The following is a 13,836-nucleotide window of genomic DNA, read 5'->3' as shown; positions in this document are numbered from 1 at the left end:
CAGACAAAACAAACCTCAGTCTGAGCGCCGCAGTCTTCGTTCTTTCTTCAGTGGTTTACCGGCGCACTGAACAGCGCCACAGCGACTCCTGCAGGTTCCAGTAACACCTGCTGTTCACTAGAAATTGTATTTACACGGCAAACTTTTTCCGCCTTTTCTCTTTGAAAAATAACCTTGAAATCCAGTGGCGCGGACCCTTGATGACGTATTTTAACGGTCATCAGCGTCGTAAATCCGGCAAAGTTTTATATATATTTTTTTTTTATATATATATGTACATTTATAACACCATAGCCTACGTTGTATTATATTCCTGTACATTTGCATTAAAAAAAAAAAAAAAGCTGCCGTGAGGCATCTTCCCTCTTCTGACTGCCATTATCAATCTGTTTTTTTCCTCTTGTTGATAGTTCTAAAAATATTTTTGTGGAGTTTTTCATTTACTTTTTGAGAAAAATGGAACACAAAAAATATATTTAATGTAATCTCTTGTCCGCTACTCAGAAACCCGTAAATGTGAAATGGTTCAATTGAGAAAACACAGCAAAAACGTAGTTTTTTTTTTTGCTATAGTACAGTAAACATTAATTTGTTCAAAATATGACAGCGACAAAAATAAGTTTTTAGCTGTTATTTTTTTTTAATTATTCATGCAGCATTCTGCAACCACCTTTTAGTGGTTCAACGGATCACAAAACTCACAGTTCTAATGATATTAAGTTCTTTGAGATCAGATAATTTTTCAGATCAGCAAGAGTGTGTGTGTTGATGGGTAAATTTGCTTTCCATTTATTACTCAAAACACACTTTAAGTACTCCGATACCACATCAAAAACTAGCCTAACTAATAAAGTCCAAACATTATTAAAGGCAAGTGAACAGTCAGCTAAAAATAAGAACAATACAATATAACAAAGTAACAAATAAAGTAAGGTCTAAATGTAGTATACCAATTCATGTACAGAAATGTAATAAATTTAAAATAACTATATTCACTGCATAAATTTAAATATAGATTAAAGGGGTCATGACATGTTTTTTTATTTTTTATTATTATGTTCCCTTAGGTGCAATTATAGTATTACTATAGTTTTTTTTTACAAAAAACTTTTAAAATGTAGTGATTTATGACCTTTTCCCACCCTGTTTCTCATCCTCTGATTCAAACAGTCTGTTTTGGGGGTGTTTCCCCTTTAAGAGTTCAGTGTTAACGCCCACTGTTATGATTGGCTAACGTCAGTGCCTCTGCATCAATTATTAACGCCCCCAGCCAGAAGGTTTGCGGATTCGGCGTAACTGTTTAATAGCGGGTGATGCATGCGAAGCGATGGCTCTTGCAATGATAAAACCTTATTATGTTTGAGCCAGAATCAGAGGAAAATGAACCATCACCACAACAACGAAGACTGGATCAGCCCGTGTCCACATGGAAAGTGAAACTATTTTGAATTAATAAAAAAAAATTTACCCGAGACACTTGAAAACGGATTATTGTTGCATAATTATCCTATAGCTTCATTTGCTAACAGTTTAACATTATTTAACTAATTCCAATGAAATGATAGGGTGTACCACGGACAAAAATGCATGCACAGACAGGCCATCTTTGAAGATGCAGCATTGATAAAGGCAACATTTTTAATTTTCTATCACATGTAGGCCTACTAGAAAGGCGACATATTTTCAAGATTCTCTTATACAAATGTGTTTATATTAGCCATGGTAAAAAGTAAGTTTGCGTCGTCGTTATTGAGCCCAGAATAGTCGGCACGGACTTATCTTTGAGCAACAGTTTTCTGGCAAAGCCAAGCATCATATTGGGATTTTTTCCTCAAAACAGTCATCCTTAAATGTATAGAACACTGCCGTGACTGGGACGTCCGCAAAAAAATTAAGTGCATCCATTTTTCCCTGACGACTGGATCTTTCAGCGTATTTAAAAAGTAGTTTAAAGTTTTAAATACATTACTTACAGTTTGCGTCGTCGATGTTGAGCCCAGAATAGACGGCACGGACTTATCTTTGAGCAACAGTTTTCTGGCAAAGCTCAAAACAGTCATCCTTAAAATGTATAGAACAAACGCTTAAACTAACACTGCCGTGACTGGGACGTCCGCAAAAAATAAAGTGCACCCATTTTTCCCTGACGACTGGATCTTTCGGCAGCGTATTCAAAGATGTAGTTTGTCCACAGCCAGGAACAGCACATCTGCGGCGTCGTAATCTCCCTGTACACAGACCCACTCGCTCTCCGTCGACTGAACACTTGTGAGACACGCAGCGCGCGGGCGCGACAACGATACGAAATGAGCGTAGTTGTCTTGCGCTTTAAGCGTAGCTGTCTTCTGCTGGAGGCGGTCATATGCAAACGCTGGTACGTCACTTCGTACCGTGACGTCACTTCTTACCATGAATCCAGAACGAGCTGTATTTAGAGCTTGATTAAATAAATGATTCGTTTATAATGGGGAGGACGTCTTAAGCTATGAAACTTGCAGGACGTTTTAATGGTACAAAGACCTCTTATATACCAAAAGATCAAGGCAAATTTGGTTTCTCATGTCATGACCCCTTTAATATTCGTTAAAGCTGTGTTTTGTAGTTTGATTAACATTCATCACATAGACTACAGCAGGCATTTATAGGCTGCTGTCGCTTTAAGACTGAATGCACGGATCCATTATAATGAAGCACACCCGTCTCTTGTTCTCTTTCTCAGACATAACCGACTGCGTTTACGAGAATACTCATTTTGTGCGTATGTGTCCATCAAATGCAAGAAGACACGAAAGAGGAATCAATTTGGGCTTGAATTGGAACATGAGCTGAGGTAAATAACGGTCATTTCTTGCCCTGATGTGGCACTGCCATGTTTTTCAGTTAGTATTACTGCTAAAAGAAGCTGTGGCCGAGTTTTGTGTTCACGTGAGATCAATACATCAATACAGACTTCACTCATCTGCAAATGTACAGTGAAGGTAAAGTAGCTACCTGAACAAACAAACACCTATGGTGGCAAGCAAAAATGCTCTGGAAGAACATAGATGATTTAAAACATTTAAAATTTAAAAACATTAAGTGAAAGGAAAACCACACTTTCTTGATTCAATCAAACCCATCCCAAAGAAAACCATCCAACAATAAAACATATTTTTACTTCCTTACAATCATTCTTGAGCCCATTCCAAACACATAAAACATGTTTAAAAGCGTTATGAAATCCAGGCACTCATAGATAGCCTATTATTTTATTTTGAGGCCTTTTAATAGTTCAAGTTTTGTCAAATTTAAGATACAACAATTAGCCGCGTTTCCACCGCAGGAACAAATTGATTCCACACGGCCCAGATGTGGGCCGACAATATGTTGCGGCCTAGGGACTTTGGGGTGGTACTTGGGTAAAAATGTCCCCCTCAGAAAGGACTTGCTCACGAGGTACTATTTTTTAATAGTTCAGGAACTTTCGCTGGTGGGACTTGGGCGCTGAACATCCTGATTGGTTGAGTCCAAGCAGCATTTTGATTGGTTGACTGGTTGACACACAGCAACAAAGCCGTGACCGGTCTTTCTCCTGAATGAATCTGCTGGTGATTTTTTAAGGTACACTGTTTACTGAAACTCTTCCCACAAACGCCACAGTGATACGGTCTTTCTCCAGTGTGAACTCTCTGATGAACTCCAAAATGAGCCGGACTAAAGAAGCTCTTCCCGCAGTAGGAGCACAGGTACGGTTTCTCTCCGGTGTGAGTCCTCTCATGGCAAGTCAAATCAGATTTGTGACGGAATCGTTTATCGCAGTGTGAACACGGATACGGTTTCTCCCCAGAGTGCGTTTTCTGGTGTGACTTTAGACAGGTTGAGTTTGTGAAGGTTTTCCCACATTCGCTGCACTGGTACGGCCTCTCGTTGGTGTGAACGCGCACATGCTTCTTTAAATGGGGTCTGTGTTTGTAACTCTTCCCGCACTGAGGACACTTGTACGGCCTTTCGCCCGTGTGGATTCGCTTGTGAGCATCAAGATTCCCTTTGTTGCTGAAATACTTGTCGCACTCGCTGCAGTGGAAAGACTTTTCACGTTTGTGCGTCTTTATATGAGCTCTCATATTATGAGGAGTGGTGACAAAACCCTTCCCGCACTGTTCGCAGTGAAACGCCTTCTTCGTGTGCTCTGTTGAATGACGTCTCTTCTCTTCTGAGGTTGGAAAGCTGATGTTGCATCTCTTGCAGGAGAAGTTTTTTGGTTCGGTGTGTATTCTCTCATGTCTCGCTAAATGTCCCTGTGAGCTCAATGTTTTCCCACAGGTTACGCAGGAGAAACTCTTGACCTTCAGCGGATCTTTTGATGTCGATGTTGTTTCCTCACCTCCATCTGAAGATGAACCAGTGTTTTCATCTGTCAGTAACAAAATTGTGGTAAAATGTCAAACTTTAAAATGTATTTGATAGGGATACAACGGTTCAAAAAGCTCACGGTTCGGTCTGTATCCTGTTTTTAGGTTTGCGGTTTCGGTACGGTTTAGTATGTGCTATGTTCTATGTAGGGATGGCGAAAACTAAAAAATTACTTGACCGACCACCGAGCCTCATTAGCCGGTTGAAACCGGTTAACTGATTAGTTTAAAATATGCTACGCTATTTAAAAATAACATCCATTTTGAGCCGCGCCTGCAATTTCGCATCTCTCTGCCGCTCTGGCTCCTGCTCCCGCACACACACACACACACACACACACACACACACACGGCGCCGCCCTTCCACTCACGTCACTTTTTTTAAAATCCCCAACAGCGCGAAACACGAGTCCCGCAAACGCGGCGCCGAGGAGCTTGTATGTAATCGGAGGACAAATGGCTCCTTAGTTTCGAAATGGTTTGGCTACAAGGTGATCGCGTGGTAGGTAACGCGTAGGCATGTTTTTATTTTATTAGACTAGCCATGGTTTAATTTTTAAACCATGGCATGTTTTTTTTTTTTTTTTTTTTGGTACCCAGGCCCTCTGGGCACCCCAACTTTGATTGCCCCTCCAGGCGTTTCCCCGAGGATTTGGCCGTGGATAAATTGGGAGGTGTTACTAGACACCTATAGGAACACATGGTAAAAAAAGCTATTGGTAAGAAATTTTTTGGCAGATTGGCCAAAGAAATCCCTATCTTTCCCTAACTAATAGAATCGTTGCGTGTCGCCGTCGCGGCTGGTTAGGACATAAACTCTGATTAACATGGAAAAGATACCTTTTATCACGTGTCGCTGCGTGTAGTTAGGACACGGTGTAATGACTAGTTCGCGCGCCCCTACACACAAACACGGGTTCAAACCTCGCCCCGTCCAGCACGGGTGATATAACAAATGTTGATCGTGTGCCCACTATGAAGTACGCACCACTACACATAAAAACGGTTCCCACAGGATCAGTTATTCCCCTCGCTCTGACGAGACGTGATAAAGGGTGCACCCCCTGTAAAGCGCGCGCCCCTACACACGAGCGCTGTTCACAGCCGAAATGCGCTCGTGTAAAAACAAACATCCCCGCCCCCACACGCACGTCAAATACACAGGAATGATAATCGGCCTGTTCACATCGGCCATATTTTGACATCGGAACGATACCGATGTGTAAAACAATGACCATATCGGCCGATATTATATCGGCGGCCGATATATCGTGCACCACTACCTAAAATTCTTATTATTAAATTTAAGACATTTTATGACTTTTTATGACTCCGTGGAAACCCTGGTTAGTTATGTTCCCAGTTGATGTGCTCTCAAACCCGGGGTGCGTTTTCTAAAGTCAAATATGGTTGCAAGTTCTGTCATTACTAAGAGAGTTCAATGGAGATTATGATCATAGTTAGCTAACAATGCTTTTGGGAAACACACCCCTACTAATCAGGACCATCAGAGACCAATATGAGCATGATCCTACAGAGATTACGGACATTCAAGTGTCATGAAAAAAAGGTCATAAAAGGAAGAAACAAACCTGCAGGGATAAACTCATCATCATCCTTATTTTCTTCATCCTCAACATCATTTCCTTCATCATCATCATTCTGAACATCCTCCTCCTCCTCATGGCTCTGTTGTTGTTCCTCTGCTGTGGTTTCTTCTCCTCGTCTCTCGATCAGGTTCCTGCAGTCCTCCAGTTTGACGGAGCACATCTTCATCTGCTGTTCTCCAGCGTTACAGTCAGAGGTTTGATCAGCGGATCCATGATCCTGAGCGTCAGTGTAACACAGTAAAGTGAGGCTGAGCTCTGAGTCCTGTGTGTCTCTGGATCTCCAGACTGAATCCTGAGCTTCTGTCCCATCAGTCACACACACTGAAACATTCTCCAGATCCTGACAAACACATCAGAGATCAACACAAATAAACAACAACCCGTTGATTTTAGCCTCATTACTCAGTTATCTTATCATAAGAAGTGAGAAGCTCACACAACTTTGGTTTGATTGAGCTGAAGGATGAAATGATGAGCTGCTCAAACCTCTCTGTTGGGTTTGTCTCCTCTTTCTCTCAGCTTTGCCTCCAGTGACGCCACCTCTTTCTTCAGCTGACAGATTTCAGTGATGAAATCCTCAATATCCAGCATGGACAGATCCGTTCCTACTGATTTACAGCAGATCACATCCATCTGCCCTCTCATGGTCAACATCTGAAAACATTACTATAATAATGAACTGATCAGTCTCAAAAATATTTCACATATGGCCTAATGAACAACAGAACTACAAAATAATAATCTGAATAAGAAGTTACTTTAATATTCAGAAACTCCAGATTTTTTTGTTAATTTTTTTTTTATTATTGAGTAACTTTTCCGACATTATAGCACATATTAAATTCACTGCTGGATTTAATAAAATATTTCGAAGTTAAACATGATTGCCATACTTTTACTCGTTTCTAAACAGACTTATGTTACAGTAACTGTTTTACTAGACATGGTTGGTATTTTTTAAATAATAACTTAAATTGGTTACTGCAGTTAAATCATGGTTAATTTGTTTTTTAAGAATAAACGGCGAATAAACGCTTAATTTAAGCTAATTAAAACATTAAATACTGTGAATCAACAATCAGTTACCTCAGTCTCAGCGCGGCAGCCTTCGTCCTTTCTTCAGTGGTTTTGGTCCGGTGGACTGAAGATCCCATCACAGCGACTCCTCGAAACCAGATATATTACAGCAAACGCTCTCTTTTTCCTCAATCAAAAATACACCCGATTACCTAAATAGACTTATCGTGTATGGTATTTGTCTGGATCTCATCTCTTCAAACATGAACTGAGGTAATAACGGTCATTTTTGGCCTGATGACGTGCCGTGTTTAAAGTAAGCTTGTGTTTACATGAGACAATGCTATCCCCTAAGTAGCATTTACATTCATTGGAACATTCGGCGTCGTTCTCAAACTATTAACAATACGTGAATTTAGAGTGTATTTACATTACTTTGTCATCCTCACACACTCAGGTGTTTGCGACATCGCTCCAGCGCAGTAGGAGGCGCTATGAAGCTCTTCAATTCCGCAAGTAAAACAAACCCGAACGAAAGAAAGACGATCTTACTGTTTGAACCATAGACAGTATATAAACTGGACACAGCGACCCCATAGGTTTCAATGGAGAGCAGTGAAGTCAATTAGAAGCACTTACTTCCTGATCGCAAGGCGAACTGCGCAGGCTCAAACTGAGCTTGACGACGTAGATGTGACGTGAGCAACCTGTAGGTCTTCTAGTAGCTGTGCCGAGAGAAATCTGAATCATTCCCTTCCGAATCTCGCAGAGACGGAGAGCGTGGGTATTTGCTGTCCATGAGCTAGCAACGGGAGCAACTTTATCACTCTCTATGGGCTTCTCCCTTGACTTTATGCCTCCACGTCCTCCCGATTGCTTGCGGGCTTCTCTGCCTGTCCATACGGTAATTTTTCGACTTGTGCGACAGAGTCGCGCGGGTATGACGCAATCGTTAGCCTGTTTTTACAAAAACTGCTTCTATGGGGCCATAACGTAAGATACAAGGTAATGGAGCCTTTTATACATTTTCGTGTTTCTTTAGAAATAAATAATGGACAAACGGTGTTTTTAAACGCCTCAGATGTAAAGTTATTCGCTGTCAAAGTGACGCCAAAATGAATGGGAGTCAATGGAATGCTAACAGCAGGTGGGGGTCCGCTAGCCAATGGCGGCGCCCAGGTCGGCTTCAATATCTTTCGGAACACTGCCCCCCTGGTTTGAACACTGAGCCGGTGGGTGTTTAATATGTTTTACTACATTAATATACGTTTGTTTTGATTTAGGATTAATCTGTTGATCGAATAAGCGATTTTATTTAGTGTTTTGATGATCGGAAATGAATAATTTTTTCTCTCTCTCATCGAATCTCGTTATTTTTGTCGAACGCTAAATGTGTTGATAAATTCTAGCGACAGAATAACGCGTTAAACGAAGGTGATCATGTATTATACGATATTTTAAGATGTTCCTGCTCAACGCTGGCTCAAAAATGAAAACAAGCATTTGAATTCCTGCATTCTCTGAAATCAAAAGTCATATTTACTAATAGATCTGCTTGCTCTCGTTTATAATCAACGATGTTTTTTTTAGTTTGATCAGTGTCAGTTCATTATAAATGTGTCTTGTAATAAATAAGTTGTGTTTGTCTTCAGATGTTGACAATGGAAGTGCAGATAGATGTGATCTGCTGTAAATCAGTAGGAACGGATCTGTCCATGCTGGATATTGAGGATTTCATCACTGAAATCTGTCAGCTGAAGAAAGAGGTGGCGTCACTGGAGGCAAAGCTGAGAGAAAGAGGAGACAAACCCAACAGAGAGGTTTGAGCAGCTCACACTGTATTTCATAGCTCACTTCAATCACTGTCTGTTTGTCCAATGAAAATCCGTCTTTTAGTTGATTTATTATAACACAATGACAGATTTCAGCATATATTTTGTGTTTTGCACTCTCAGGATTCAGTCTGGAGCGTCAGAGATCAGAGATCCAGAGACACACAGGACTCAGAGCTCAGCCTCAGTTTACTGTGTTATACTGAGACTCAAGATCATGGATCCGCTGATCAAACCTCTGACGGATCCGCTGAGCAAACGTCTGACGGATCCGCTGAGCAAACGTCGGACTGTAACGCTGGTCAAACCTCTGACTGTAACGCAGAGCAAACCTCTGACTGTAACGCTGGAGAACAGCAGACGTCGCTGAAGATGTGCTCCGTCAAACTGATGGACTGCAGGAATTCGAAGGAGACGAGAAAAGAAACCACTGCAGAGAAAGTACAGAGCGATGATGATGATGATGGCGACGACGACAATGATAATGATGATCACTGTGATGATGGTGACTTTATTCCCTCAGGTATGGGTATGTTTCTTCCTCTAGCATTTTATCTTAAAGGGACAGTGCGCCCAAAAAAGAAAATGATCCCATGATTTGCATCCATCCATCATTAAAGTAATCCACACGGTTAATAAAGGCCTTCTGATGCAAAGCGAAGCGTTTTTGTTCGAAAAATATCCATATTTAAAATCTTATAAACTAAAATAACTAGCTTCCGACAGACGACTGTACGCATCTATTTACGGCGAAAGACTTAGCCTTTGACCTGACGTACTGACGAACGCGGAAGCGTTAACGAAACAACGATCACGAAGTGATTAGAAGTCTAAAATGAGAATTTAAAAAAGATATAAAGAGAACAAGAGCTTGAGTTTGTTGCCCAGGCCGCGAGAGGCTCAAAGCTTACGCTACTCCTACATCTACGTCACACATCATCAAGTGTTACTCTTGTGGCGTAGGCCGTCTGCCGGAAGCTAGTCATTTTAGTTTATAAAGTTCTAAATATGGATATTTTTCATACACGAACGTATCGCTTTGCTTCAGAAGGCCTTTATTAACCCCCCGGAGCAGTGTGGATTACTTTTATGATGGATGGATGCACTTTTATGGGCTTCAAAATCCAAGTTACCATTCACTCCCATTATAAAGCTTGGAAGAGCCAGGATATGTTTTAATGTGACTCCGATTGTGTTTGGCTGAAAGAAGAAAGTCTAGGATGGCTAGACGGTGAGTAAATTACGGGATATTTTTAATTTTTGGGTGAACCATCCCTTTAAGTAGGGTAAGCGTACCTATTAAGCCCACCAAAAAAAGTCCACTAGTGGTCCTCCCATGTCCTAAGTATGGAGCCTTGAGTCGGCTTGGTTCCACATGAAGTCAAAATTCCACATGAAGTATCCAATTAATAGGCCATTAAACAATTTCTCTCACAAAGTTGATTAAACTTTGTAATTTGAGGGATTCCTCATTGAAACACATAAGGTGGGCTTAAATGGTTCCACAGTCAGTAAAGGTGAAAAAAAGACAGTTTTCCTTTAAAAAATATAATATATGTTTACACAGACATGCAAGGAGCTTAAATATACCGTGGACAAAGCATCATAGTAATTTCCATTGTGCCCACATTGAGACATGTTATGTTTTTTTCATTCAAGGTTAGCTTGTGTTGACTCTAGTTTGCCTGCGTTTTATGGCCCATCTTTAAAAAAAGTTAATTTCTGAAAATAATCTTCCCAACAAAACAATTTATGATGTATTTATTTGTATATTAATGTAAAATAAATCACAAAATATTTAGTGTTTGTAGTTCACATGCTTAATTCTTCAGCAGTCTATCTTCCAGTAAGGCTAATGGTTTGATCTTGAGATTTGCTTTGAGCACAAACTAATAAAATTCATCTTTCCATTTAAAGGAAAATTAGATAAAATTATGAATTGTTATTTGTTCATACACAAAAAACAATACATTTATCTCTTATTTGACATAATATCAATGTAGTTACCAAAAGAATGGCTGAAAATTGCAGAAATGTGTTGATTTCTGAAGGGTCCAGAAACACCAAAGTTTTTGGGTGTCTTTGTTTGAGGTCCCCTGAGACCGCATGCACATGAGTGGGGTTAACTTAACATTGCCAAATGTGTTTAGCATGCAATAAAAAATGTCAGGTAAGTTACAAATCACTGGATTGGTTAAAATAAGGAGCAGCAAAAAATATGATTTTCTCTTTTTTATATTAGACTTCAAAGTTGAAAGTGGGCTTAAAGGGTACATGGGCTTAATAGGTACACTTACCCTACCTTTATCAATAAATGTTTTTACACGGTTTACAAGTTAAAGTTTAAGATGCACTCATTGCAAAATTTCTGAGGATGCCGGTCCACATGGTTTATATGTTCATTAGCCTATGTTACATGTTGACCCAAATTACATGAATATATTTATATGTGTTGGAGACATGCAAGTCAATAGATCTATATTATTTTGTTCTTTTCAGATGAGAAAGGTGGTTCATCTTCTGACGAAGAAACGGCCTCGACATCAAAAGATCAGCCGACGGTCAAGAGTTTCTCCTGCGCTACCTGTGGAAAAACATTCAGAAAACAGGGAAATTTATCGAGTCATGAGAGAAAACACACAGAACAGAAAGACTTCTCCTGCAAGAGATGCAACATCAGCTTTCCTACCTTAGAAGAGCGGAGACGTCATTCAAAAGAGCACAGTGTGAAGAAGGAGTTTCGCTGTGAACAGTGCGGGAAGGTTTCTTTCACTTCTGGCAATCTGAAAACTCACATGAAGACGCACACTGGCGAAAAGCCCTTCCACTGCAGCGAGTGCGACAAGTATTTCAGCACCAAACAATCTCTTTTAGTCCACAAGCGGATACACACGGGGGAAAAGCCGTACAAGTGTCCTCTCTGCGAGAAAAGATTCAGAGATGGCTCCCATTTCAAGACACACATGCGTTCTCATGCCAGCGAGAGGCCGTATCAGTGCAGCGAATGCGGGAAAACCTTCAAACAGCCCATTTGTCTAATATCTCACCAAAAAATACATTCTGAAAAACTGCATCGGTGCTCACACTGTGACAAACGCTTCCGCCAGATATCCCAGCTGAAGCGGCACGAGAGAATGCACTCCGGAGAGAAGCCGTACCTGTGCTTTCACTGCGGCAAGAGCTTTTCTGACCCGGCTCACTTCAGAGTTCATCAGAGAGTCCACACGGGAGAAAGGCCGTACCGATGCGGCGTTTGTGGGAAGAGTTTCCGCCAAAACACCAACTTACTGAAGCACCAGCGGATTCATACAGGAGAAAGGCCGTTCAAGTGCTCACATTGTGACAAGACTTTCGCTCGATCGGACGTCCTGAAGATCCACGAGCGAGTTCATACAGGAGAGAAGCCTTACCGCTGCTCCATCTGCGACGAGAGATTCGCTTATCTCGGGGGTTTTCAGACCCACCAGAACAAACACGCTAAAGAACAAACTGCCCCTGAATCATCGTAGTGTCTCTTCACAGTTTAATCCCTCAACTGATCCTAAAAATGTACATTCATTGAGCTTCTACACTGCAAAACATACTTTCTTACTACGGTAAGTATTTTTGTCTTGTTTCCAGTCCAAATATCAAACATTTCTTAAATCAAGATTCATTTACTAAAGTAGTAAAAAGATATTAAAGGTGCTATGTGTAGTTTTTATACTAAAATTAATAATTTTTTTATTGCCTGTGTGTGAAGGGGTTGTAATTAAAATAAAAGTTTGTGTTTACATAATATATGTGTGTGTATTGTGTATAATTATTTTTTATATATAAATACACACACATGCATGTATATATTTAAGAAAAATGTGTTATTTATATATAAAATAGTTCTATTTATATATAATATAAATCATATAAAAATATAGCAGTATATAAATGCTAATATTTCTCAAATATATACATGCATGTGTGTGTATTTATATATACAAAATAATTATACACAATACACACACATATATTATGTAAACACAAACTTTTACTTTGGATGCGATTAATCGTTTACAGCCCTAGTTGTAATCTCACATTAAAACGATCCACTTGGCGGGTTTTGCTATTACCTCTGAAAGCAAGCATTCCTATTTGTATGTGAAGTCTCCGGGTCGGATTTGCCAATTCCAGTGCAGTGACTGAGACCTGAATGCGCGCTCCAGAGCCTCTCGCCTCGTAAACATCACCGCTAGATGCCGCTGAAACTCCACATAGCCCCTTTAAGTCTTGTTTTCTGGGGAAATAAATAAAACTTAAGTGAGTTTTTGCCTAAAACAAGCTAAATTATCTGCCAATGGGGTCAAAAAATAATGTAGTTTCTGTTCGAATTAAGATTATTTTTATGACCCCATTGGCAGATAATTTAGCTTTTTTTGGGGGGGGGGTCAACTCACTTAATTTTGATTAATTCCCCTGGAAAACAGGACATAATATCTTATGTCTTATCTCATCTAGTAAATGGTTCTTGATTTAAGAATTTTTAGATATTTGGACTGGAAACAAGACAAAAATACTAAGTAAGAAAGGCATTGTTTGCAGTGTGCTGCCAGTAGGAGGCAGAGTCGCATTGAGCTTTTAATATGTCAATCGTGAGTAGAGATGAGTTGAATGTTGAATGCCATGATTGTAGTCATGTTTGACAGAGTAGGACTCTGCAATGATCTGGTTTACGGTTAGAAACGGTGGAAGGTGCTGTAATTCTGCAGGCTAGAAGAACCTATTCAAAACTAGCTCTATATTTTGACAAAATAGATGTGTTTTAGGTAACAATTTACAATAAGTTTATTAGTTAACATGAACTAAAAGTGAACAATACTTCTACAGCATTTATTAATCTTACACACTTTAATTAATGTTAAATAATGAAACTTATTGTAAAGTGTTACTGATTTTTTTGTTGTTGTTGTTTTTTAAACCCAATATAGTTTTACAATATTATTGCAGATGTTT

The 13,836-nt window shown here is 39.9% G+C and overlaps 4 protein-coding genes across 12 annotated transcripts in view; 2 read left to right on the top strand and 2 right to left on the bottom strand.

The window, feature by feature from the left end:
- The window catches only part of LOC307001060 (uncharacterized protein), a 201,364-nt gene that overhangs the window by 77,726 nt on the left and 109,802 nt on the right, over positions 1–13,836 (bottom strand). Inside the window, exon 1 of one of the 2 annotated variants that reach the window (XM_079617178.1) lies at positions 15–105. The exons of the other annotated variant lie outside the window; for it this stretch is intronic. The gene's annotated coding sequence lies outside the window, so the exon portion shown is untranslated. Of the gene's footprint in view, positions 1–14; positions 106–13,836 lie in introns of those variants that run through there. 2 annotated transcript variants of the gene reach the window in all.
- Positions 1–13,836, top strand: part of LOC307000574 (uncharacterized protein) — a 92,000-nt gene that overhangs the window by 25,279 nt on the left and 52,885 nt on the right. The gene's annotated exons all lie outside the window — the stretch shown is intronic.
- Positions 2,613–8,011, bottom strand: LOC307001073 (uncharacterized protein). Of its 7 annotated transcripts, none has more exons than XM_079617206.1 (5): positions 7,658–8,011; positions 7,088–7,205; positions 6,488–6,667; positions 5,984–6,341; positions 2,996–4,393 (listed from the first exon to the last, which is right to left on the bottom strand). In XM_079617206.1, the coding sequence occupies exons 3-5, from the start codon at positions 6,653–6,655 to the stop codon at positions 3,429–3,431; spliced, it is 1,491 nt and encodes a 496-aa protein (XP_079473332.1). In that variant the 5' UTR covers positions 6,656–6,667; positions 7,088–7,205; positions 7,658–8,011; the 3' UTR covers positions 2,996–3,428. The 7 variants fall into 7 exon arrangements, with proteins under 7 accessions (XP_079473329.1, XP_079473333.1, XP_079473332.1 ...); XM_079617205.1 differs by having other exon boundaries at positions 6,488–6,655; XM_079617204.1 differs by lacking the exon at positions 7,658–8,011 and adding an exon at positions 7,454–7,563 and having other exon boundaries at positions 6,488–6,655.
- Positions 7,270–12,599, top strand: LOC307001069 (uncharacterized protein). 2 transcript variants are annotated; one of them, XM_079617195.1, is made up of 6 exons: positions 7,270–7,291; positions 7,476–7,579; positions 8,242–8,250; positions 8,671–8,838; positions 8,974–9,373; positions 11,350–12,557. In XM_079617195.1, exons 4-6 carry the CDS (start codon positions 8,671–8,673, stop codon positions 12,357–12,359), a joined length of 1,578 nt encoding a protein of 525 aa, XP_079473321.1. In that variant the 5' UTR covers positions 7,270–7,291; positions 7,476–7,579; positions 8,242–8,250; the 3' UTR covers positions 12,360–12,557. The 2 variants fall into 2 exon arrangements, with proteins under 2 accessions (XP_079473321.1, XP_079473322.1); XM_079617196.1 differs by lacking the exons at positions 7,270–7,291; positions 8,242–8,250 and having other exon boundaries at positions 7,552–7,587; positions 11,350–12,599.

The sequence above is a fragment of the Phoxinus phoxinus genome (assembly GCF_949152265.1).
Source record: "Phoxinus phoxinus genome assembly, chromosome: 6".
Taxonomy (NCBI): domain Eukaryota; kingdom Metazoa; phylum Chordata; class Actinopteri; order Cypriniformes; family Leuciscidae; genus Phoxinus; species Phoxinus phoxinus.
This window is presented reverse-complemented; position numbering and strand designations above follow the sequence as displayed.